Here is a 24,851-nt window from a genome sequence, read left to right on the forward strand (position 1 = left end):
GTGTTTTTTCAGAGTCGTGTAGCGGTATATGATGTGTCCCCGCTTCTTGTAACACTTGTCCGTGCGTAATCCTTGGGTCAGTTTTTGTTTGCACCCTCCGCCAGGAGGTTGTACCATTGGTTAAAACAGTAGTGATGGTGAATAAGTGAAGTAATGCTATAAAGGTGTTCTAAAATACCCGGACAGCCAGAGGTTCAACTTTAATATTTCTGGATTCGGGTAGAAGGTTAAGGCGTGTCGCTATGGAATTATTTAGGAATTCTAGCGCACTAATCTTGTGAGGTTAAAAGTGGTCGACATGTTTTAGCCTTATCTGCCTGTTGGTCAGTCGGCTTTCCTCAGGACCATAAAGTGATTAAGTGAAAAAAAGGAAAAGGTAAATTTGTAACCTGATTCGTTTTGTGGTAGTAGGTCACATTGTACCTGTAGTAAGAAAAAAGGGAGATAGTGCAACCACATTTGTAGCGAAATAAGTGGGAAAAGACACTTCAGCAATGTACAATGACATAGAGACACAGTTGAGAATTATGAAGCATATTATTAAAAAAAAACATTAATTAAAAACGAGTTGTGCAATACTAGACTCAGAGTCACATTCATATTAAGCGTCAACTTGCTCATTCTCAAAATTCTATGCGGAATATTGTAATGTATAAGTCCCAAAGTCGTATTTAGGCGTCATGAGATCATTTCTTTACAGTGCCCTGATATTAAAAGCGCTATTTACTTTAAGGCGCAATTTCATTGTTACATTACCATGACGTCACAGGCGCTTATCAATTTTACTGTGTCATCATGATTATCTTAGACATTGGTATAACGATGTAATACCTGTTCGAGTATAGACTCTTGCTATTATTTCAAAGTACATGCATTCGTTATTAGACGGTACCAAGCACTCGTTTTACATGTATTCTGAAAATCAAACATGTGCATACTGCCGCTATAGTATATTTAAATGCACACTCTGGAAAGCCTATTCAGAAAGAGATTCTATTCGAAAAGTAGGCACTACTAACAAAAGTCTAGAACTAAGCAAAACTCAGTACAGAGCAGGGTCTTCACATGCGCTTATGCGTAACTGGACCTTATGGAATGTACCTCTACATTATGTAAGACTTGTCTCCTCGGGAACCACGGCAGTTAGGGGGAGGCTTCACTGTTTTGGAGTGAGGAAAAAAGAGTTTAGTAAAGGGGTTTTAATACTTGCGGTTTACTCCATAACAAAAAGGACAATGCTCCTCGATACCTCTAGCCTTCAAACACCCGTCTAGCAGCTTGTGCTGTCTCTGCCCTTGGTGACCCGGAATCAATTGCCAGTGTGTAACCGGTCTTCTTTTATTGCATAGTGATGGAAACTGAAGAGTTACTCGAGTGTTTGTACTTATTAGTTGTACTAAATTGTTATACCTAATTTTCAGATGAGAATTGTAATCATTTCTAGCTTGGAGTTTATGAGAATGTACTCTTTAGGCGCTCATTCTGAATTTTCTCATAGTTAAAAAACGTTCGAGAATTCGTAATTCAGGCAAAATATCAATTATTTGTTAAGACATAACCACGGAACGGCATCATTCAGGCCCTCACTGTCTGTCTTAAGTCTGTGCACCCAACGTTGCTCTTTTTCAAATAGAATTTTAGCTGCATTCCTGTCCACAGTTTCCAGGGTTTCCAGGATGACCCACTGTAGGTCATTCACAGAGTGCCCAGATTCTTTGTAGTGAGTTGACATTTTTGTGGTTGTTACGCATAAGCGCATGTGAAGACCCTGCTCTGTACTGAGTTTTGCTTAGTTCTAGACTTTTGTTAGTAGTGCCTACTTTTCGAATAGAATCTCTTTCTGAATAGGCTTTCCAGAGTGCGCATTTAAAGATACTATAGCGGCAGTATGCACATGTTCGATTTTCAGAATACATGTAAAACGAGTGCTTGGTACCGTCTAATAACGAATGCATGTACTTTGAAATAATAGCAAGAGTCTATACTCGAACAGGTATTACATCGTTATACCAATGTCTAAGATAATCATGATGACACAGTAAAATTGATAAACGCCTGTGACGTCATGGTAATGTAACAATGAAATTGCGCCTTAAAGTAAATAGCGCTTCTAATATCAGGGCACTGTAAAGAAATGATCTCATGACGCCTAAATACGACTTTGGGACTTATACATTACAATATTCCGCATAGAATTTTGAGAATGAGCAAGTTGACGCTTAATATGAATGTGACTCTGAGTCTAGTATTGCACAACTCGTTTTTAATTATATGTTTTTTTTAATAATATGCTTCATAATTCTCAACTGTGTCTCTATGTCATTGTACATTGCTGAAGTGTCTTTTCCCACTTATTCGCTACAAATGTGGTTGCACTATCTCCCTTTTCTCTTACTACAGGTACAATGTGACCTACTACCACAAAACGAATCAGGTTACAAATTTACCTTTTCCTTTTTTTCACTTAATCACTTTATGGTCCTGAGGAAAGCCGACTGACCAACAGGCAGATAAGGCTGAAACATGTCGACCACTTTTAACCTCACAAGATTAGTGCGCTAGAATTCCTAAATAATTCCATAGCGACACGCCTTAACCTTCTACCCGAATCCAGAAATATTAAAGTTGAACCTCTGGCTGTCCGGGTATTTTAGAACACCTTTATAGCACTACTTCACTTATTCACCATCACTACTGTTTTAACCAATGGTACAACCTCCTGGCGGAGGGTGCAAACAAAAACTGACCCAAGGATTACGCACGGACACGTGTTACAAGAAGCGGGGACACATCATATACCGCTACACGACTCTGAAAAAACACGTGTATGAGGGTCTTTTATTTGGGAGACACCTACCGATCCACCTGCAGACCTTGGTTATGCAGGACCAGTGATCCTTTCCACATTGATCTATAATTATTGAAAGGAGATTGAAAGGATCTCTACTCTCTCTCCCTCCACCAATTGATGATACGGTATTAAAGTTCACCATAGAGTACCATACTGTGAGAAAGAGGAGTATTTGTTGAGGTGGATGGTAGTCCACCTCAAGTAATAAGGTCAGTATTTTTGGAATGTCCAGTAAAGATTTCAATAATTTACATCCAAGCTCAATCCCTGGTATCTATGGCACAGAGCAGACATTAACTTAAAAAAATATGTAAAGCATTTAGAAGAACCAAAACAGAAGTCCAAACCACAAGAGAATAAAAAATCCCACTCCAATTTATAAAATTAGAGAGTAGTTCAATGCACAAAATGACACAAACAACAAAAATCAAATAAAGGGAATCAGAGATAAGCATTTTTAAAGCTGGGAATAAAAATTGCACCAATTAAAGTTAAGTTCCAACCACAGAGATCTGGTTTAAGGCTGACCCCACTGAAGCGCAGTTCAGATAAAGGAACAAAATTTGAACCAGTTGAAAGTTTTACCTTCGGACTTTGTCTCTGGAATATAAATTAGAAATCCTCAGGAGGGCAAGGCAGCAGGCTGTGGCCGGAAGGGCTCCATGAGGTTTTGGACAGCCGTTGGACAAGGTCCTGGTGAAGCTGTCGACTTCTGGCAGAGAAGCTCACACAGGAGAAAACTCAAAATGCATACCCAAGGAAGGTCCTTTGGCCGGATACTTTCGCCCAATCAAGATATCCAAGTTCAGACTTAGGGCCTGATTTAGAGTTTGGTGGATGGGTTACTCCCTCACAAATGTGACGGATATCCCGTCTGCCGTTTTACAAGTCCATTATATCCAATGAGACTTGTAATACGGCAGACGGCATATCCGTCACATTTGTGACGTAGTAACCAGTCTGCCAAACTCTAAATCAGGCCCATAGTAAAGTTTTGAAGCTCGGACTCCGCCAGCAGGGCAAGGCTGAAAACTGTAGCAGAACAGGGATCCACAAGGCTGTAAACTCTCTACGCCACGTCCCACTGAAATTGATTTGCTGTTGCACCATCAATCACCTTGCACCCTCTGTCCCTGGCTCACCGGCAACACACCTTCATCAGATTGACTGAACTGATTTGTTCCGGTCCTTCTTTAGAGCCAAAAAGTTTCTAAGTTTCACACTTTTCAAGATGTTAGGAGGAGTACACTGTCAAAGGTCCCAGGACTTCAGGAACAGCACTTGGGGGTCAGGCCTCACACCAGCAGAAGCCACCAGCAGGTTCCAGGGCTGGTCCAGTTTGAAGTGGTCACCTGGGGTCTTCAGGACAAGGGCTTCTTTCAGCGTGTTGTTTCCCTGTTAATAGGTCAGCCACCTGACCCTTGAAGTCTGCTTCTTTGTACTGGGTACAAGTGGGAGCAGATCCAGTCCTTCTGATCCGCTCACAGGTCTCAAACAGCAAGTGATGTTCTTCTTTTGTTCTTCAACAGGTCCAGAGTGTTCTGAAGAAGATATCCAGGGGTACCACATTTACATCTGGCACTTGCTTGTGGGTAGGGGAGATTCCTGGCACCTCCTAGACCAATAGGGGAAGGTTTTCAGGTGTAACCCTACTCACTTTTGCAGTACTTCCCGTTTGTCTTACAGGAAACAGTCCCACACTGCACCTCTCTACCTAAATCCAACATGGCAAACCCTTCTTCCTCTGTTCAGAGCATGTAACTTTCTAAAAGTACCTTTTCATTAATCGTAATTACAAATTAGATTTTAACATTAAATTGGATTTTGAATAACTATTACAAATAGTATTTGAATTATGTTTCCTAACCATAATTATCATATTAAATATAATAATGTAACCCAATGGTTATCTATGAAAACAGCCAGAAATGCTGCAGTGAAAACAGCAGCTTTTTTGCTTTAGGGACATATTTAACATTAAACCTTTACATGACCTACTTTTAAATATCTTGCAACCGGCCCTAGTCTAAGTCCTACTTAGAGGTGACTTGTTAATATTTAAAAAGAATGTTTGGGCCTGTCAAAAGGAATTATTTTGACAGGTTGAATTTGCAGTTTAAAACTGCAACAGCCAGGGTACATTGGTAGGCCAGCAGTCATGTTTACACTGTCATTGTAGTTGTTGGCACAATGGATGCTGCAGTCCAGTAGTGACATTTAACTTACAGGACCTGGGTACACTTTATACCATATACTAGGATCTTATGTGTATAGTAAATATGCTGATTATGAGTATAAGCAATATCAACATGTTTTAAGGGTCAGAGCACATGTACTGGGGTCTGTTTAGTGGAGTCCCAGAGCACAGAGTCAAACAATCATCAGCATCAGCCCACAAAAAAGGAGGTGCTCATGCAAAAATTGGCCAGTTTTCCTACAAATACCAACTCTGATTAGTGGCCTATACTGAACATGAATATCTCAATTTAAAAAAACCCTGAAAAATACAGTAGCTGCCCCCTTCTTGGCTTCCACATTCATTTGCAGATCTCCACTGATACTTCCAAAAAAATCATTAGAGAAGAAATTTTAAAATGAAATGTCCAATTAGCAACCAATGACACAGCAGAGAATGTGATGATTTCATACTAACAGGCGGGACGCCATGGGACTTGGTGGTACATGAATTGTAAAGCTATGACCTCACCTAGCACATCTTATGAAAGAGATCCCAGCATCAGGCTCTTCGAAGCAACAGTTTAGTAAAATAACTGCTGTGACATTAAGCTGTTCATCAGAAGTACTGTATATCGTGGGATACTTTGATTCGAGGGAGGAGCTTTCAAGCAAGTTTCGCATGTCCTGGGCAAGAAAAGACTCTGCTGGCAACAAACCATTACTTCATGAGGTTAGTGCTTCTGTCTCAGCGACGGAAAACATTCCAAAGGCAATGGAGTTTATCAATGAGCCTGTAGCCATGTCCATAAGTTCTGTTTTTAATTCTTATATTGGCTACCAAAAGCCTGCACTAAAGTATTAAGGGCACTGCCGAGAATCACCCAATGCCGAGCAACTCTGCTAAAATTTAGGCTCCGTGCGGCCTCAATCTTTTAGGAGATTTCATGTTTTGAATATCTGTGATTATCTGTTGGTTAAACATTTACTACTCTATACCACATAGATAGCTTCAGAGAAGAGGAATAGGATAGTAAGCGTGATTCTTGACCTGGCAGAATTAGTTCGAATATCTCTAGGCTGGTGTAAAAGGATCTTTATCCTTGGCAAAAACGGTGTTGTGTCTATCCTGCCCATGTGGAGGAAGTGACATGGCATAAACAAGTACAGTAATGCAAGCTGAAGATTACACATACCGATGGCTGTTTCAGGTGATCTTACCCCTCCCCCCCCCCAACCACAAATTAGTCAAATTGTTGAATTCATTACATATGCAAGCTGCACGTGGCAGTTACAGTAGTCACCCGATCAGTGCCCAAAAGTTATTCTTCACTACTATTAATGTCTTCACTATTTTTTTATCTCTTATCTATTTTTTTCCAACCATTCTCAGTTGTGCTCATTCATGACATAATTAATTGTGTAGTGATACCAGCATCCCTTCACTCATTATTAAATGAGGAAGAGGAGGATATTGGTCTATGGGCTAGCAATTATTCTTTCAATGGGCCCATCAGAGGAGCCCCCAGACATTTTACCAAGTCCGGTTGGGCGCCTTCGAACTGTGCCATTATGCGGAGGTTGCACAAAGCTGGTAACTATACAATTGATGAAATATGTTTACGCATGTTGATTCTCACACAATTAAGAACTTTCAACATGAATTAATTATTTTTGTTTGTTTTTTCACTGCAGCAATAAGATTCCATTTTTATTTTATTTTTTTTAAAACAGGTACCCGTTGCCAGACAACTCATCCTATAGTTTATTACTCACAATTGCGAATATTTGCAGATACTTACATCCGGCCTGAGTCCTGCTGCCATTTCATAATACATCTCAGCCGCTTCGTTAAGACTGGCTTGGCTGAAAAAGGAATAAAAAAACACACTTTAAAAAAGATACAGAAGGGCCCTTGAAGCCCAGCAGCCTGACCCGTGCATTGCTGAGATGCGGGGTCGGCCTTTACCCCAAAACTCCCAGCTTGAAATGTAGCCTTCACTCCTAAGAACATGTATTACTGCTTTGGAGTTGGACTGGGCAAGGCCTGGAGCATTACCAGACACACGAACATCTAAATACATTATTAGACCAAAACCAAGCGACGTATTTTGCTTTATTTAAAATAGAACACGTGCGAGACCTGCACTGATTGTGGCTGTGCTGGACTTTTTACGCATGAAGTTAAGGTGCCCCGATACTGCTGCCTGTGCTGTACAGGCATGATTATGAGAAAATTACACTGCTCTTATCTACTTTGTACATTTTCCGAGTGTTACTGTGTTTCCTGCACTGCATGTTTGCGTGTGTTTCGTATGTACGTGCACAGCTTGCATCGCCTGTGCAGTGGCGGCTCCTCTGAAATGGCGAAGGAGCGCAGCCTCACTGCCTGACACAGAGCCAGCAAATGTAAAATAAAACTATGTTCTTGCATTGTGTTATTTTACATTTGCTGGCTCTTAGCCAGCGGTGTTGGGAGGGGCAGGGCCTAGGCATGAGAGGGGTAAGGAGTGCTACATGCACTGCACTCACTAAGTGCCCAAATGTGTTTGGCTGGCCGTCTCAGGCCGACCAAAACATACATGCGTACTTAGGTTTTCTCCAGTCCAGGTGCATTGAGCAGCCGGGATGGAGAAACAACACAGACTTCCTGGTCTGAGCAGGGCGTCTTTCCTGCCTGCTCAGACCAATCCCCGCGCTGCTCTGGACGGATGGAGGTAGGGGGGGGAAGAGAAAGAGTGTGTATGTATGTGAGTGTAGGTGTGTGTAAGTGTAGGTGTGTGCACGTGTGTGTGTGTAAATGTAAATGTAAATGTAGACGTACTTGTAAAGCGCACTGATACTCCTGAGTGTCATGGCGCTGTACTCATAACGCTAGGGAACCCTTCCTGGTTTTTCCCCGTGAAATGTCCACTCCTGGGCATCCCCAGGGTGCAACCTGGCATCCCTAGCGCTGTAGGGGGCCGTTGTGGAGACTAAGCAAGCTATTGCCCAGAGTTGCAGCGTGGGACCCGTGATTAGAATAGGCACCGAGGCGAGAAATCAGGTCCGAGGAATTATGAGCCCAAGATCCGCCAAAACCAGCCAAGGCAGGAATTGAACCCTGGTCCCGGGCCAGACCTCTGCATCAGGGTATGCCGCTCTAACCATTGAGCCACACTTCTCCACATACGCATGTGTCCTGCCTGCGTTCCAGTTCAGAGTGGAGCTGGCCTAGCAGGTCAGGCTGCACTGTTCTGATCTGCATATGACTGGGTATGCTCAGAGGTAGAATGATAGACAAAATAACAAGATGGACCAGAATGCGGCCTACACAGTCACCACCGGCTGAGATTATTTCAAGCATTCCACCCATTACTTGTATTGTATTCCTCCAAGCAATGGGCCTTATATTGCTGCATCCTGATTAGATAACCGAGTCCTTGGGAATCTTACTTCTCTTTCACAAAGCTCACGAAGGGGTGGGATGGAAAATTCTCAGGCCAATAAGGTGTGCCCACTTGCATTGACAAACAGGAAATCCCCAATAAGTCACGGCTACTTCAGTAGTGCTCACACGTGTGGTGTCACAAAAGAGTACAAGACTGCAGCTGTGCAACCAAAGAGAGCACCCGTCAAACAAGTGCTTCATGTCTTGTGAGCACACAAGGCCCACAGTGAAAACATTAGACTTCAGTAACAAGAACAACCACATGTTTGACAATACCGGTTCAGGGAGACAGGCAACACTTCTGCAAATGTAGAAAACATTAACGCACTTTATGATCTGAACACTATTTAACAAACCTTTGAAAAACAAATGGAGGATAATGGCAGAAAAAATAGTTTTTGCTTTAAAAGTCGCAGAGGTCAGTTACACAGAGAGGAACATTCCTTTTTGGTAACAATAATTCTACGGCTTCTATAAATTCACAGGCTTATATGTTTCTACAGAAAACCTTATGTTTATTAAAATTAACTGTCAAACATACCTTCCACTAACAGCAGGAGTCTCCTAATGCCCTGTTTAGGCTTAGGCGGATTAAATAAAACTGGATTATACAAACTAGACAGCAGCCCACGCTGCTGCATCAGACCTTTCTTGCTAAGGACTAGCATGTCATATTAATGTAGAATTATACCTATGCTAGGCATGTCATTTGAAATAAGTACATTTTTTTTTTTACTCCAGGGTAGGATTCTCTCTAGATTTACACGATTGCTCAGAGAAGGCAAAGAGTAGGTAGAGGGAGCCTCGGCATACTTTTGTTTTTGGAGGGCGTAGATGCTGGGTAGGGTGCAGAAGTGGCTCTCAAGCAGCACTGCCATGAAATCCTGACCCCTCCAAGGCCCGCCCCCTCCTCACACCGTGATTGTCCTTTGTAAGTTGGCAGGTTTGCCACTGCTAAAAGACATGTGTGTGACAAAGCATGACGAACACTTACGTCTGTATGTGCAGAGGAACAGCTAAGCAATGGGGACACAAGCACAGTAATAATCATGATAAATACACCCCCCGCCCCCCTTCCCCGGCTTTACTCACTTGATGAACCTTTTCTAGGAAGGATTATCCTGCCATTTTTAGTACTTTGGTGGTCACAAGAGTCGCTGTTTAGAGCCATTGTTATTAATTTAGATTAGGGACCACAACCTCCTGTGATTGCGAAGTTAAAGGATACTGGAATACATGTTGTACTCATTTCAACTCAAAAATAACTGTGGGCATATATTTGTATACATTTATTAAAAAGCAGTCTTTTTAGAGCTATTGATTTTATTCTTTTAACAATAGGCAATCTGAGTTCATTTTTGAATAGTCGTTTTGAAAAACATCGGATAGCTTGAGGGCTTAACTACTCTAACACTAAAAGAGAAAACAAGTAGATGCCCAATACATGTCCCTTCATCCCGTATGGTGTACACTGCCTGCATTACAAAGAATACTGTGCTGTGAGAGCGCATCGTGTTTTCATTCCACTGGAACATGCTGCTTTCGCCACGCCAATACACTGAGTTCATTAGCGGGGACTTTACATCGCAGCTGAGAGCAGCCAGCACGTGCTCCGATTCTCGGGCCTCTCCAGGCCAAAATACCATTTCCATCAGCCACTGGATGCGAGCCATCCAACCAGACCCCCCCCCCAACCCCCAGGGGTCTTCATTCTAACTTGTGCTACAAGGATGCTGTGGCTTCGTGGCCAGCTTCGAACCCAACAACAAAGCAGTGGGTTTACAGTAAAAAAGATTTAACTTCCTGTAAACCCTCCGTTAATATTTTTTTGCTACCTACTTCTTCATTTATCTTCACGAAAAGTACATTCAAGACTGTTTTAATGTCGCAAATGGCGTCACGCGACTGTAACCTTTGCCAAGAATCAGTGAGGGAACAAATGTAAATGTAAATGTATTTCGATTTATATAGCGCACTAATCACCCAGGGGTCTCAAGGCGCTTGCTTAGGGAACCCGTCCTGGTATTCCCCTGTGAGATACCCCGGCAGGGTATTCACAAGGTAAAAGCCAGGCATCCCGCCGCGAGGGGCCGTAGTGAAGATTAAGCAAGCTATTGCCCAGAGTCGCAGAGTGTGACCCCGTGAGTCGAGTAGGCACCGGAGCGAGAATTGTCGAGTCTGTGGAATTTTGAGCCCGAGACCCGCCGAGGCGGGGAATCGAACCCTGGTCCACGGCTGATCTCAGCTTCCGGGTCTGCCGCCTCTAACCACTGAGCCACGCTTCTCCACAAACGTAAAATAAGCGACGGACCCCCAGTGTGTCCTACTGGCAGCTCATCAGAACCATCTTCAAACTCTAGGTAGCCCTGTAGTCCGGCGCAGCTCGTGCAGGTAAGAGCGGTAGGGCGGGGGGAGTCGATAGATGACGACGAGGTAAACTTAAATTAAAAAAAAACTAAGGCCACTTACCTTGCGCTCGCCACATTGCCGGACAGACAGGCTTCGGGAGGAGAAATCATCAAACTGAGGTCATATTATCTAAGGCACTCCAAGTGCCCATTGGGCGACTGCACACGTTTTAGCCCTGTGGCGAACTTGAGTATTACAGAAGAGGCCGCAGATGAGCCCACTCTGCAGTGCCCCATTGACAGGACCCATAGTTCTAGTGCCCGAGGAATGTATATTCGGTGTTCCTCCTGGAGACAATACAGGTGCTTGTGCAACAGCTCCATATTACCAGGGCATAGTGCTTTATTATCGACTAAGTGCCCGGACCCAGAGGTTTGGTGAGAGGCCTGCGGTCGGTCAGGGTGCCGAATCGCAAGCAAAGTAGTCTTGGTTTCATCTCGGGCTTCTTTTATCCAAGACTACACTCTGCATGCCTCTTTATTTCACTCCTGTAGGGTTCTTTTTCATCCCTGCTTTCTTCCTTCGTCGCTGTTTTTCATCTTTCTCTAACTCATCCTTTCTCCCTTTCACGTTTTTCTCTCTGTTGCTCTGAATCAAACTCTATTGTAAAATGAGTGACCCTCCCTAAAAAATGCTGCCGGTCGACCCGACCTACAACTGCCGTCTCGAACTCCGGAATACCTGGACAGCTGTGAACAAGCATGTGAACAGTGGGTATTCACTCATTTGCATGCAGGCGCGGCTCCGTGCAGATGTGGGGATGCCACTGCCTGTGCAACAGCGTCACACCACAGAGGCAGGAAGCTGCGCAAAAAGAACCTGGATGGAGTGTTAATTCTGCACCAACTTATCAGTGCCATTCCCCGTTTCTACCATTGTGAACCGAGTGTTGTAGAGACCCCCCACCCCTTAAACAACGGAGTTGACATTCACAGACTGTCCCTGGTCCCAAACAAACGTAGGTTGGGACCAGGGACAGTCTATGAATGTTACACCTGTGGCTGTGTGTTAATGATAGGAGACTCTTCAGACACATCATGGTGGGCCTTAAGGCATCCACAGGATGCAAGCCAAATGCTGCACACATGCCCAACTCAGGGGCCTGTGTCCAGTTTGCGCCCACTTCAGTGCAGGCTATGTGGTGGCTTTCAGTGTTTCCTGGCATTAGCCAATAGAATGATTATGAGAAACGCAAAAGAAATAGAAAAGCCCCAACAAGAACAAAAACAGACTTTAATGAGGGAGAAAGTGAATTCCAAAGCTTGGCTTCACCGAACATAAATATCCGACCACATTGCCTAGATTTCCTGAACTTGGTCACACATAGCAGATTGGTGAATGCAGATCTAAGAGATCTGCTAGGAGTATTCCTTCTCAGCCTATTTCACAGGGGAACAGGGCCCAGCCCCTGAAAGGTTTTATATGCGATGCAGAGTGATTTAAACTAAATTCTTGGCTTAAGCAGTAGCCAATGTCGCCCCTTCAATGCCAGGGAGGCAGAGGCTCCCCTTGGTCTATTCAGGGCAAGTTTGGCTGCTGCAACGCGAACCCTCGACAACCGATGTAAAAAATAAACACCAACCAAAGGATCGTCTAAGTAAACATTACATTCAAGCATCAAATCATGCAATTACTCAACAATCAGCAACTAAGTTCAATGCCGGCTACCCTGCGGATTTAGCACATCGGCTGTCGTGAAAGGAGGACGTATTCCCTGAAAGGAGATATTTGAAGGCCACATCGGCAGGATATTGGTTTACTTAGAAATGTTGGAGTTACAGGGGAGCTTTTTGAAGAGGTGACTGGAGTGAATCTATAATTAAGGCAACAAACTAGGTCGATGTTGGGATTCTTGAAAAGGCATATTGGATTTTTGGATCACAGACGAGGACCAGTTTTTTACGAATGTAATGACCCTTGAAAAGTTTGGAGTATACTGATTGATATGGTAGTAATTTGAAAGTACAGTTTAAATTTAAGGAATAGGTATTGACGAGGAATTTCTGGAATAGAGAACATATTGGTGATATTTATCATCAACTTAGATTTATATAACAAAAGCCCCGATGATTTCGCGGTTGGGACGAAACACGTAGGCTGTAGCTGTGGAATTGTGTATTATGTGAAAATATTGTGCACATTCGTGAAGCGGATTTCTTCATCAAATGGAATGAAATTAGACAATAAAAGAATTGAAGAAAAAATTAATTGATGAAGGAAGCCTGCATTGAACTTTGTTGCTGTGGATCAGCGACTGCACCAACACACTCGCCCCTCTCAAGATCTCCACAACCAACCACACCACCAAGAAAGCCGCCTGGTTCACCGAAGACCTCCGGATCTCCAAGCGCACCTGTCGGAAGCTTGAGAAGAAATGGCTCCACGACCGAACACAAGACAGCCACACAGCCCACAAGAGTGCCACCCGCAGACACCACCAACTCATCAGGACCGCCAAGTGGGCCGCCTTCAAGGACCGCTTAGACAACAACGCACACAACCCCAAAGAGCTCTTCAGCATCGTAAAAGAACTCTCCAACCCCAGCGCCAACACCAACATCCCACCATCACAAGACCTGTGCGACTCCCTGGCCACCTTCTTTCACCGCAAGATCACCGACATCCACGACAGCTTCAACTCCGACACCCCCGCAGCCACCACTGAGACCACCACCCCTGCGACCTCCACCCGAACCAGCCGCCTGACCACCTGGTCCTACGTCAGCGACAAAGACACCATCAAAACCATGAACTCCATCCACTCTGGATCTCCATCCAACCCCTGCCCTCACCACATCTTCAACAAAACCAGCACAACCATCGCGCCCCACCTCCGGAAAACAATCAACAGTTCATTCGAGACAGCAACCTTCCCGGAAAGCTGGAAGCTCGCCGAGATCAACGACCTTCTGAAGAAGCCCAAGGCGGACCCCAAAGACCTCAAGAACTTCCGGCCCATCTCCCTGCTCCCGTTTCTGGCACAAGTGACAGAGAAGATTGTCAACAAACAGCTAACCCGCTACCTCGAAGACAACGACATCCTGGACCCTTCCCAATCCGGTTTTCGCAGCAACCACAGCACCGAGACCGCCCTCATCGCCGCCACTGACAACATCAGGATCCTGATGGACAAAGGAGAGACAGCCGCCCTCATCCTCCTGGATCTATCAGCAGCCTTTGACACAGTCTGCCACCGCACCCTATCAGCACGCCTCCATGACGCTGGAATCCAAGAGAAGACACTGGCCTGGACCACATCCTTCCTCTCCGGCCGAACCCAGAGCGTCCGCCTCCCACCCTTCCGCTCAAGAACCACCGAGATCATCTGCGTCGTCCCACAGGGATCCTCCCTCTGCCCGACGCTGTTCAACATCTACATGGCACCGCTCGCCCACGTCGCACGACAACATAACCTCAACATCATCTCCTACGCCGACGACACCCAGCTGATCATATCCCTCACCGAAGACCCCCACATCGCCAAAGCCAACCTCCACAGAGGAATGAAGGCCGTAGCCGACTGGATGAAGGACAGCAGACTAAAGCTGAATTCAGATAAGACTGAGGTCCTCATTCTCGGACCCACCCCATCAGTCTGGGACGACTCCTGGTGGCCCACATTGCTAGGCACAGACAACGCACGCAACCTGGGGGTCATACTCGACTCCAACCTCTCCATGACCAGGCAAGTCAACGCTGTCTCCGCGTCCTGCTTCAACACCCTCAGAATGCTCCGCAGGATCTTCAAATGGATCCCCTCCGACACGAGAAAATCCGTCACCCAGGCCCTCATCACCAGCAGACTTGACTACGGGAATGCCCTCTACTCAGGAACAACAACCAAGCTCCTGAGACGACTGCAACGAATCCAGAACGCCTCGGCACGACTGATCCTCGACGTCCCCTGACGCAGCCACATCACACCCCACATAAGAGGCCTGCACTGGCTCCCCGTCAACAAGAGGATCACCTTCAAACTCCTCATCCACGGACACAAAGCACTACACAACACTGGACCTACATACCTCAACAACCGGCTCAGCTTTCACACCCCCACCCGAAGCCTCCGCTCAGCCAACCTTGCCCTCGCCACAGTCCATCGCATCCGGAAAGCCACCGCCGGCGGCAGATCTTACTCCTATCTCGCCGCCAAGACCTGGAACACTCTCCCTACCAGCCTACGACAGACCCAGGACCTGCTGGCCTTCAGAAGACTTCTCAAGACCTGGCTCTTCGATCAGTAGCACCCCCCCCCCATCCCTCCAGCGCCTTGAGACCCTCACAAGTATGTAGCGTGCTTTAGAAATACAGTGATTGATTGATTGCCGATTGTTGAGTAATTGCATGATTTGATGCTTGAATGTAATGTTTACTTAGATGCTTCTTTGGTTGGTGTTTATTTCATTTTCTAGTGGCTTTGACGGTGGGCTGCCACAAGTAGAGTGTCAGCTAAGTGACTTAATATATAAAGGGTGAATTATTTTGTGCAATTGCTCACTGTGCACACAACTGTAATACCCTCATAGTGTCAGGATTTGGAATACGATGTAAAAAATACTCTGGTGCACCCAAAAGAAGAACATTACAGTAGTCTAGGCGACTGAGAATAACACTAAGACTACCAAAGCTCTGTTGGAATGAGGAAGCACGGGCAAGATCTTGAGCAGAGTTCTAAAGAGCGCAAAGCAGGTGCAACTTTATTCACATGACTCTCCACAATAAGTTTACCGTCACAAGTGACTCCAAAATTACAGACCGACATAACAGGACAACAAGCCCCTCAAACAGTCCAGGCCAGAAAATGGGGGGGTGGGGGGGGGAAGTACACCTGGAACTATTTGGGCTGCACAGCAGAGCAGCTCCATCTTATCACCATTAAACTTTAAGGAGTTTAAACTGAGACACTGAATAATGTCCTTCATGCAATCATGGAAAGTAGAAACTTGCTGATTGCTTGCCAACGAAAGAATAAGCGGAGTATAATCAGCATAGTTGACAAAGGTCAACTTATAAGACTTAATCAGTCTGACCTAGGCGGCCATATAGATGTTGAACAAAATCGGGCTAGTGGAAGAGCCCTGTGGCACTCCATGTTTAATAGCCCTAGCCTAGGAACGGAGGGAGAGCAACTGCTTGACATCTGTCCAATAAAGAGGAGCGGAACCATTCCAAGACTGTTGCGCCGACCCCAATGGTCGCTAACCGAGCTAAGAGTGTGGTATGACAGACTGTATAGAAAGCGGCAAAGCGTCCAATAAAATCAGCATCGCTGATTACCCCTCATTGACACACATCCTTAACTTGTCCATGGCTGTATTCAAGTCCAATTCGGTCCCGTGGCCCAAGCTAAATCCAAATTACTCCTCTTCCAAATAATTATTATTTTCTAGATATTGGGCTAGTGACATTCCAAGATTTTAACCAGGTAAGGCAGGAGAGGAATATGTCTATACTTGCTCAAAATAGCTGGATCCAGAGACGTCCTTCTCAGCTCATCTGGTCACTGCATACACCAGTGATTCGTACAGTATTGATCTCTCTCAATTAGTGTTTCCAGAAACCAAACCTATGGGATTCATGTATTTATAACTTTTATAAAGCAGTTGTATGAACCGAATGCTCCAAACAGCTAATACGAGCAGCAAGAGGAGAAAAATACAGGAACAAGCTGATTCAAGATCAAATGCTTGACAAGTGATTGTCCTCCGGATGTTGGTGAAATTATCAGAAGCTGGTCTTGCATCAAACAGACAAAGTCAAGGGGCTTGAAAAGGCTGAAACTTGAGAATTCTGAGTGTTCCTCCAAATTATCTCCCTCTAGATGGCAGCATTTACAAGAGGTATTGAAGCCAACCTTTATTGTAGGCCTGTCTAAAGCACGTGGTTATGCACATTTCTTGGAGAATCTTCGAATGCCCCCTTTTGGCAGTTGTTCTTCAACTTCCTTTGTACATACTTCCATGCAAATAATGTTTTGTTTGTATTCCAGTACTGGTGCCACAAAGACACACATGCCTTATTGTTGGGATTACCTAGAAAAATGTGCAATTTGGATGTATTTAGAATTTACGTTACTAAGATGAGTTACCCATGGAAATTAGATGATATTTATGTGCTATACAATGTTCACCCGTTGCCTTCTGAGACAACATTATTCTTTGTCAGACTTAAGACCATATGACATGTTGTAGCTTACTGAGCTAAATAGCTGAAACTGCTGGGCCACTCAAGTAAGAAGACTTTCAATTCAATGCATAAGGATGTATTTTGTTAATTTAAACACAACAAATCCACCTGAGATTGTATTTTGATTACCATATGTCCCTCAGGATTCTACCTGAAAGATTCTACTATTGGACAAACACAAAAATGTGACGGATGTCCTCACATGAACCCAGGTGTCATGCTTCGTCATAGGACACCCAACGCTCTCCAAAAACCCGGTTTGATAGAGAGCGGTTCTGCACCTAAAATCAGGAAACCACTTCTACCCAAGGATGGACCAGTGATCTATACAGATTAAAAACCGAGACATACTAAACAGACTTTTATATTTACTACAAATATCACTTGATATTAAAAACCAGTGTGGAGAAAAGGGGAATTGGCACCATGAACCTTCACCCTCTCAGACGGGATGCTCAAATTAGGCGCCTGTGATATGTTTCTTCAACCCTCCTAAAAATAAGAAACTACTTCCCCCATGAGCTAGTAACTCAGGTGGATACCCAGAACTGGACTCCCATAGGCAAAGCCCCGATGATGTCAGATGACGCAGTCATGCCGCGCAGTGAGGACATCACCCACACCCAAGTGCTTCCGCTGCGATACCGCCGCAGGTAACGGCAATTCCCCTGGTGGGCTAGTACTCTTCAATTAAGAGGCTACAGCTGTACACGAGGATGTAATTGCAAAAGTGGCCACAGTATAAATACCAGGCTCCCTTGCACGTCGGGAGGAAGGAGCAGATGCAGCCAGGTTTTCAGACAGGAACGCACCTTGACTAAGTAAGAGGGTGGATATGTGTAAGGATACTGATCCCATGTTGTGTATTGCAGAGAATGGGGAAAGGTATTGTGATGTACTGAAAACTAAACCACTCTTCCTCCAGCACTGCTGTTTTTAGAGTATGACTACAGGGGTTCCGGAGTACTCCTCCATGGGGCACCGATGACCTGATAGTGGAACCAGATTGTGAGCTTATCTCGCAATTTGATGTATTTGGAAACAATGTTGTTTCACAAGTGCAGTATTACTTTATCGCAAAGTATGCGAGTGTTGCATGCTGATAGTCATTTCTATATAGCCCAGATCTACCAAACTTAAGGGATCTCAAAAACATCTTGTAATTCTGTTACAGGTACTCATCGCCCTGGTACATTAAAGGGAGACAAAGGTCACCCTTTTGTTATTAGTGGCACAAGAGCATGTCATTGCCAAACCTGGATCGCGTATTTCCATCCTGAAGAATGTCAAGGACTCGCATGAGCCATCAGGCAGAAACAAGTTGACGGTTTATGTGGTGATGGGGTACTAATTCCCCTTTTCTCCAAGCTTCTTTTTAACACCAAGTGATATCTGTAGCAAATATACGTCTGTTAAGGATGTCACATTGGGTTTTAATTACAAAAAGGGGGTGGTGATGGACAGAGTATCTGAGTTAATCAGAACACTCCTACCCAGTCAACAGATCAGGGCTTGATCCATCACCGTTTTTTAGCTCACTGCACCATCCCAGTTCAGAACCTGGCTATATGCAAATTAGTCTGTCCCTGGCCCAGTGCATCATGGGAACAGGGCAGACCAAACTACCAAGCCAATTCTTCACTGGAAAGGAAACAAGCTTCCGGGGACCGGTTTCTGGCATTACAGACGTCTTCGGCCCGGCTTGCTTGAATCCTGATGGTGCAATGAGCAAGGGACTCATGTCTGAGCATACCCTTCCACACCACCATTAGCGTGGAAGGGTATACTCAGATGTGAGTCCCTTGCTCATTGCACCATCAGGATTCAAGCAAGCCGGGCCGACGACGGCTGAAATGCCAGAAACCGGTCCCCGGAAGCTTGTTTCCTTCCCAGTATAAGAATTGGCTTGGTAGTTTGGTTTGCCCTGTTCCCATCATGCACTGGGACAGGAACAGACTTATTTGCATGTAGCCAGGTTCTGAGCTGGGATGGTGCAGTGAGCTAAAAAACGGTGATGGATCAAGCCCTGATCTTTGGACTGGGTAAGAGTGGTCTGCTTAATTCAGACACTCTGTTCATCACCACCCCCTTTTCTGAATCATTTTGTCCACCATAAGCGTGGAAGGGTATACTCAGATGTGAGTCCCTTGCTCATTGCACCATCAGGATTCAAGCAAGCCGGGCCGACGACGGCTGAAATGCCAGAAACCGGTCCCCGGAAGCTTGTTTCCTTCCCAGTATAAGAATTGGCTTGGTAGTTTGGTTTGCCCTGTTCCCATCATGCACTGGGACAGGAACAGACTAATTTGCATGCAGCCAGGTTCTGAGCTGGGATGGTGCAGTGAGCTAAAAAACGGTGATGGATCAAGCCCTGATCTTTGGACTGGGTAAGAGTGGTCTGCTTAATTCAGACACTCTGTTCATCACCACCCCCTTTTCTGAATCATTTTGTCCACCATTAGCGTGGAAGGGTATACTCAGATGTGAGTCCCTTGCTCATTGCACCATCAGGATTCAAGCAAGCCGGGCCGACGACGGCTGAAATGCCAGAAACCGGTCCCCGGAAGCTTGTTTCCTTCCCAGTATAAGAATTGGCTTGGTAGTTTGGTTTGCCCTGTTCCCATCATGCACTGGGACAGGAACAGACTAATTTGCTTGTAGCCAGGTTCTGAGCTGGGATGGTGCAGTGAGCTAAAAAACGGTGATGGATCAAGCCCTGATCTTTGGACTGGGTAAGAGTGGTCTGCTTAATTCAGACACTCTGTTCATCACCACCCCCTTTTCTGAATCATTTTGTCCACCATAAGCGTGGAAGGGTATACTCAGATGTGAGTCCCTTGCTCATTGCACCATCAGGATTCAAGCAAGCCGGGCCGACGACAGCTGAAATGCCAGAAACCGGTCCCCGGAAGCTTGTTTCCTTCCCAGTATAAGAATTGGCTTGGTAGTTTGGTTTGCCCTGTTCCCATTATGCACTGGGACAGGGTCAGACTAATTTGCATGTAGCCAGGTTCTGAGCTGGGATGGTGCAGTGAGCTAAAAAACGGTGATGGATCAAGCCCTGATCTTTGGACTGGGTAAGAGTGGTCTGCTTAATTCAGACACTCTGTTCATCACCACCCCCTTTTCTGAAACATTGGGTTTTAATCTGTATACATCACAGGCCCATTTTAGGTTTAAGAGACTCCCTGATTCCATCAAACCAGTTCTTGGAGAGCGAGGGGTGTCCTATGATGAAGCATGACATCTGGTGGTGTGTGAATACAACCAGTCAGATTTGTATGCATGTGCAATAGGAGATTGTTTCAGGTAAAATCTTGAATGAAAATAGTAAGCAAAATACACTATCGGGTGGCTTTGTTGTGTTTAAGACATTGTGTTTGGAGGCCAGCTCACCCTTGAGGCCTCATAGCCTCTAATTACTGGACTTGGATATCCTCCAGGGGTGTGTGTTTGGATATTATGTGGATTGCCTTGCATCAGAGAAACAATGAGTGGTAAAGCTACTAGGCCTATCCAGGTGACAGCAGTTCTCATAACGTTCTTCATCAAACTGACTGAAGTCTCTTTATTTATATTTGGAGATCTGTAGAAAGATGAAGAACAGCCATAGGGCAAACAGTCCACATTCAGTGGCTTAACATTCCACTCCACATTCCTCTGCAAACTATGCTCTTCATCATGATTAGAATGTGGCCCACAGAAGCTGAAACAAAGATTGCTACAGTTACAATTACACATGGAATGGCTGCTTCAGTCACAGCTTTTCATTCGAACTGCAACCTTTAAAATCCTGTAAAATTTCAGGTTCCAGAAGGAAATGAAATACTTTGAGTACAAGGGCACCGTCCATCAAAGAGTTCCAATAATATCATTAATCACGCCTGTCGTTTTTCAAAGTCATCACAGCCCCAGAGACTGCAAAGTACGCTTACCGGCAGCGTGCTGTTCCATTATATTTACCTTTTATATACTTGAGCATTTCAAATTTTGCAAAGCTACAGTAAAATCCCGTGGCTGCTTTCACATCTGTCACCTTCAAGTTTCCTTTGTGATGGACGTCTTTAAAAAGGCTTACGAGTGGAAATGAAAGAAGAACAGACTATCCTGCTCTACATGCCTGCGCAGAGAGGATTACAAGCACGGTGAAATGTGCCAAGTTTGCGGAAATAGATACCTACACATTTATAATTTCCTATACCCGCATATCCGTCTTTCAGGGACAAAAAGGGCTTACGTTAATACGGTGTATCGTTAACGCTTCAACATACAAAAAAAAAATCACATTAAATTTCACCTCACGGAGACTGTTTATCTCACTCATAGGACTTCAATCCAACATCAACACGTTGGAAACATCAGCTTCAACTGGGACTGGAAACTGCTTCATACAGATGCTATTACTCCTGAGAATACACATTACTGTCTATGGGCTGCCCCGTCCGGAATATCCCTTACAGGTAAATTTCAGTTCTCCAGAGTGATCACCAGCTGTAACTAGACCTTGCTGTATGGTGAGAGGGGATTATCAGTGGTTTAAGTAGTAGAAGAAAGCCAAAGTTGCCACAAGTAGTAGAGATATCATCACGTCAACTTTGTTGAACACTACCATCTTTCTCTTGCCCATTTACTGAACAGGCATCCGATCAAAGAAATATCTAGTGATAATCTGGCAAGCATGACTTCAAGCACACAAAGTCCTGGATGGATGAATTCAGAAAACATGTATTTAACCATCAAAATGGGAAATTGTAGTCTTACCAGTTACATACTTTTTTTGACATTTTGAAAACCCACCAATATCTTTTACAGGAAGCACCAGAAAATATATCTTTGTTAGATGATGGATTTGTGCAAGGGTTAGTGGGGTAAGGAGGTGGACTGTGGATGTTTGTGGCGCAGGTCTGTATAGATTGTACAATAGTTTCTGCTATACAAGTAAGAAGACAGCTATATGGTGCAGAAGCTAGTAACTGATGAGAAGCATTTTTGCATTGAGGCCACCGGGACTCTACCAAAACTGGACAGATAACATCCACATTGAAATTAAGAAACTAAGCTGTCGTGCTCAGGCTAGTCGACACTAAGCAGGAATAGCAGATCTTGCCTTCTTTTGGCGTTAAATTTGGTTCGAGGAATACTTCTTTAAAGCCCCTCATCTTTTGGAGTCTGTTCTTTACATACGGTAAAGTGCATTTTAAAAGTCGCCCCTTCTATGGGATGCTCTGTCACAGCTGTGGAATTATAGGCTTACCAAAGACCATACCAGGTTAATTGGGAATTCAAAAATCACCTGGCTTAAAAATATTCTGGCCTTTTTGGTTTCTCAATTTGCCTTACTCGCGCCAAAGAGATTACCAGTAATCTGTGCAGGGAACTTGCAAGGATGCTTCTAACAGGAAGAAGACTCAGTCGTGTATGCATAGGCTATGCTGATACATCCCCACGTTTGGGCACTCCAAGTGAAACAAACAGTTTTCAAAAGTTGTAAATCCAATGAGTTTATTTTTAGTTCAATAAAGTTTGTGGTTCAAATAAGGTGTGATATTCAATTCATATCAAAACAATCCTTAGGTTTTTAAATTTTTGAATGAGGAACGAACAAGTTAAAAACTCCAATGCATTTCGGGCATAGCCCTTTTTCGAGGAGTTTTCAAAGTCCGCTGTAACGCGTCGCGTCACAGAACGGGTTCAATGGCATTCGGGAGAACGCTACTAACAGGAAGAAGCCATGAAGGTTACTCACTGATGGATAAGAACATATTCTGCACCTCTTGAAACGGGGCTTATGCGGCACAGAACTACAGAGGGAACATCTACAAGATATACTGAGGCTTTACTATCTGAGTGGAAAAGCCACATGGGAAAAGGCTCATAAATGCGCCAATGAAAGGAAGAAGAGATGAAATGCTTAAGGACAAAAGGATCCTAAAAACGTCCTGTACATATACATACATACATACATGTGTATATATTTCTGTTTACACTCGGAGGCACAGTTTCCAGTCTAGCGAAAAAATGTAAAAGGCACTCTGAGGTACAAAAAAAACCTGCGTGCCGTGCAAGGGCAATACCATTGACAAGAAAGGGAAAGAGCTAAAGTTTTCATATTTAGACTTGTCTGAAAAGATGCAATACACAGGAGTGGAAAAGGGTCGGAAGTCTATCTGGAAAAAAGAAAGACTGAGCAGGCTTGCTAGCAATAGTACCCAGACCAAGAGGTGCATGCGGAGTAGGGTGATCGCATGCACTGAACCAATTTTGTCTGCGAAAATGGGTCTTCTACTGTGGCTTTAAATGCTATGAATGGCGGATCTTCAGAGGTGCCTGAGGTGAGCCTTTTAAGACCGCTATAAGAAATATCAACATTTATTGTTAAACAAAAATATGCTGCACTCAATCCAAACTAGTGAAGGTTTAGATACTGAATACATTTGCATTTCATATCATTTTTTAATTAAATATGTTTGAACACTGTTGGCCCTACTAAGAATGCTATCCAGATTAAAGGATATCACCGATTGACGGTAAAAAAAAGTTGCCGTGCATGAGTTAAAGGGACAGCGCATCATTTTTAGGTGTTCTGAGAACATACGAGCTCTTGTGATTAATACATCAAAAAGAAGTACAGAGAGTGAGCGAATTCTGGTTTAGCCCTCTTCAGCCATTGACCTTCATGTGTTTTGCCTGGAGACCCATTGCTTGGATGGGTTACCTGTCAAGGTCATGGCATTTTAAGGATGGCAACATTGTCCTATTTTAGCTCCACTTAGATTTTTGGGGTATTCCTTTTGCTAAACTGCTGAGATGTGTAGCTTGAATTTGATACTCAGTTTGAGTTCTTTCACTGCTTTGCTGGCACGAGGACATTTTACTTGCCGATTTATGGCTTAACTGTTTTCTGTCTTGATGCCTAAGCTTGCCATAAAACGAAGGCGCCGTGCTATTTATCAATTGCTCATGCGCATTAATATGCTTTAGTTTCATGCCACAATAAAATGGTGGCTTTACAGCTTTTTTTAATAAACACAATAGATATGTGTAGGTACATACGCTGACCCTTAATCAAAAATGTTTAAAATGCAATATTTGCTGTGTATGTCTTTTTAACTTTACCAGTCTCAACACAAACTTCCTTGGCTGTGTCCCTTTCGTAACACTGATTTGAGAGTACAGCGTAACTCTGATAATGCTATCTGTTCAGAAAATGGACCATTTCAAAATCATCATTGCAAAGCACCTAGATGCAATTATATTATTAAACCATTCTTTCTGTTCGCCTCTAAGACTTGCCTTTCATGCTGTGAATTGCAAGCAACAAGATTAACTAATTTATAGTGTAAATTATAATAAACCAATCATTTATAAGCAAAAAAGCATGCTTTCTTAATAACAGTACACTTATAGTTACCACATCTGCCAAGCCTATCTATCATACGCATCAAGTCTGTGTACCATAACTACCATGTCTACCTACCATACATAGAACACCTTCCCTATCAAAAGGGACCTACCGACCATAGCTATCATTCCAGAAACTACCATAGCAACCAAATCTACCTACCTTGCATAACCTACCTACTCATCTGCAACGCGCATATCTTATGCCTGCCCTGAGGTGTCAGTTGAGTGAAAAGGGGCCAAGTTCAGCCTATGGTATGTCTAGTAAGACACTAAGGAAATGCAGCGGAAAAGTACAGACTGCAGCTTCTTCGAGGCGTGAAGATGTAAAGGCCATTGCCTCTTTTAAAGTACCAAGACCTGTTGGTTAGGTAATGCTTGTTTGTCACGTGATGGTCA

The 24,851-nt window shown here is 44.1% G+C and overlaps 1 protein-coding gene across 2 annotated transcripts in view; it reads right to left on the reverse strand.

Annotated features, from left to right (window-relative positions):
* Window positions 1-24,851, reverse strand: part of TMTC2 (transmembrane O-mannosyltransferase targeting cadherins 2) — a 728,331-nt gene that overhangs the window by 72,414 nt on the left and 631,066 nt on the right. For both annotated transcript variants that reach the window (XM_078674225.1, XM_078674226.1), the window contains exon 11: window positions 6,829-6,892. In XM_078674225.1, the coding sequence (XP_078530351.1) occupies window positions 6,829-6,892 (64 nt within the window). The remainder of the gene's footprint in view (window positions 1-6,828; window positions 6,893-24,851) is intronic.

The sequence above is a fragment of the Lissotriton helveticus genome, chromosome 1_1, assembly GCF_964261635.1.
Source record: "Lissotriton helveticus chromosome 1_1, aLisHel1.1, whole genome shotgun sequence".
NCBI classification, from domain to species: Eukaryota; Metazoa; Chordata; class Amphibia; order Caudata; family Salamandridae; genus Lissotriton; species Lissotriton helveticus.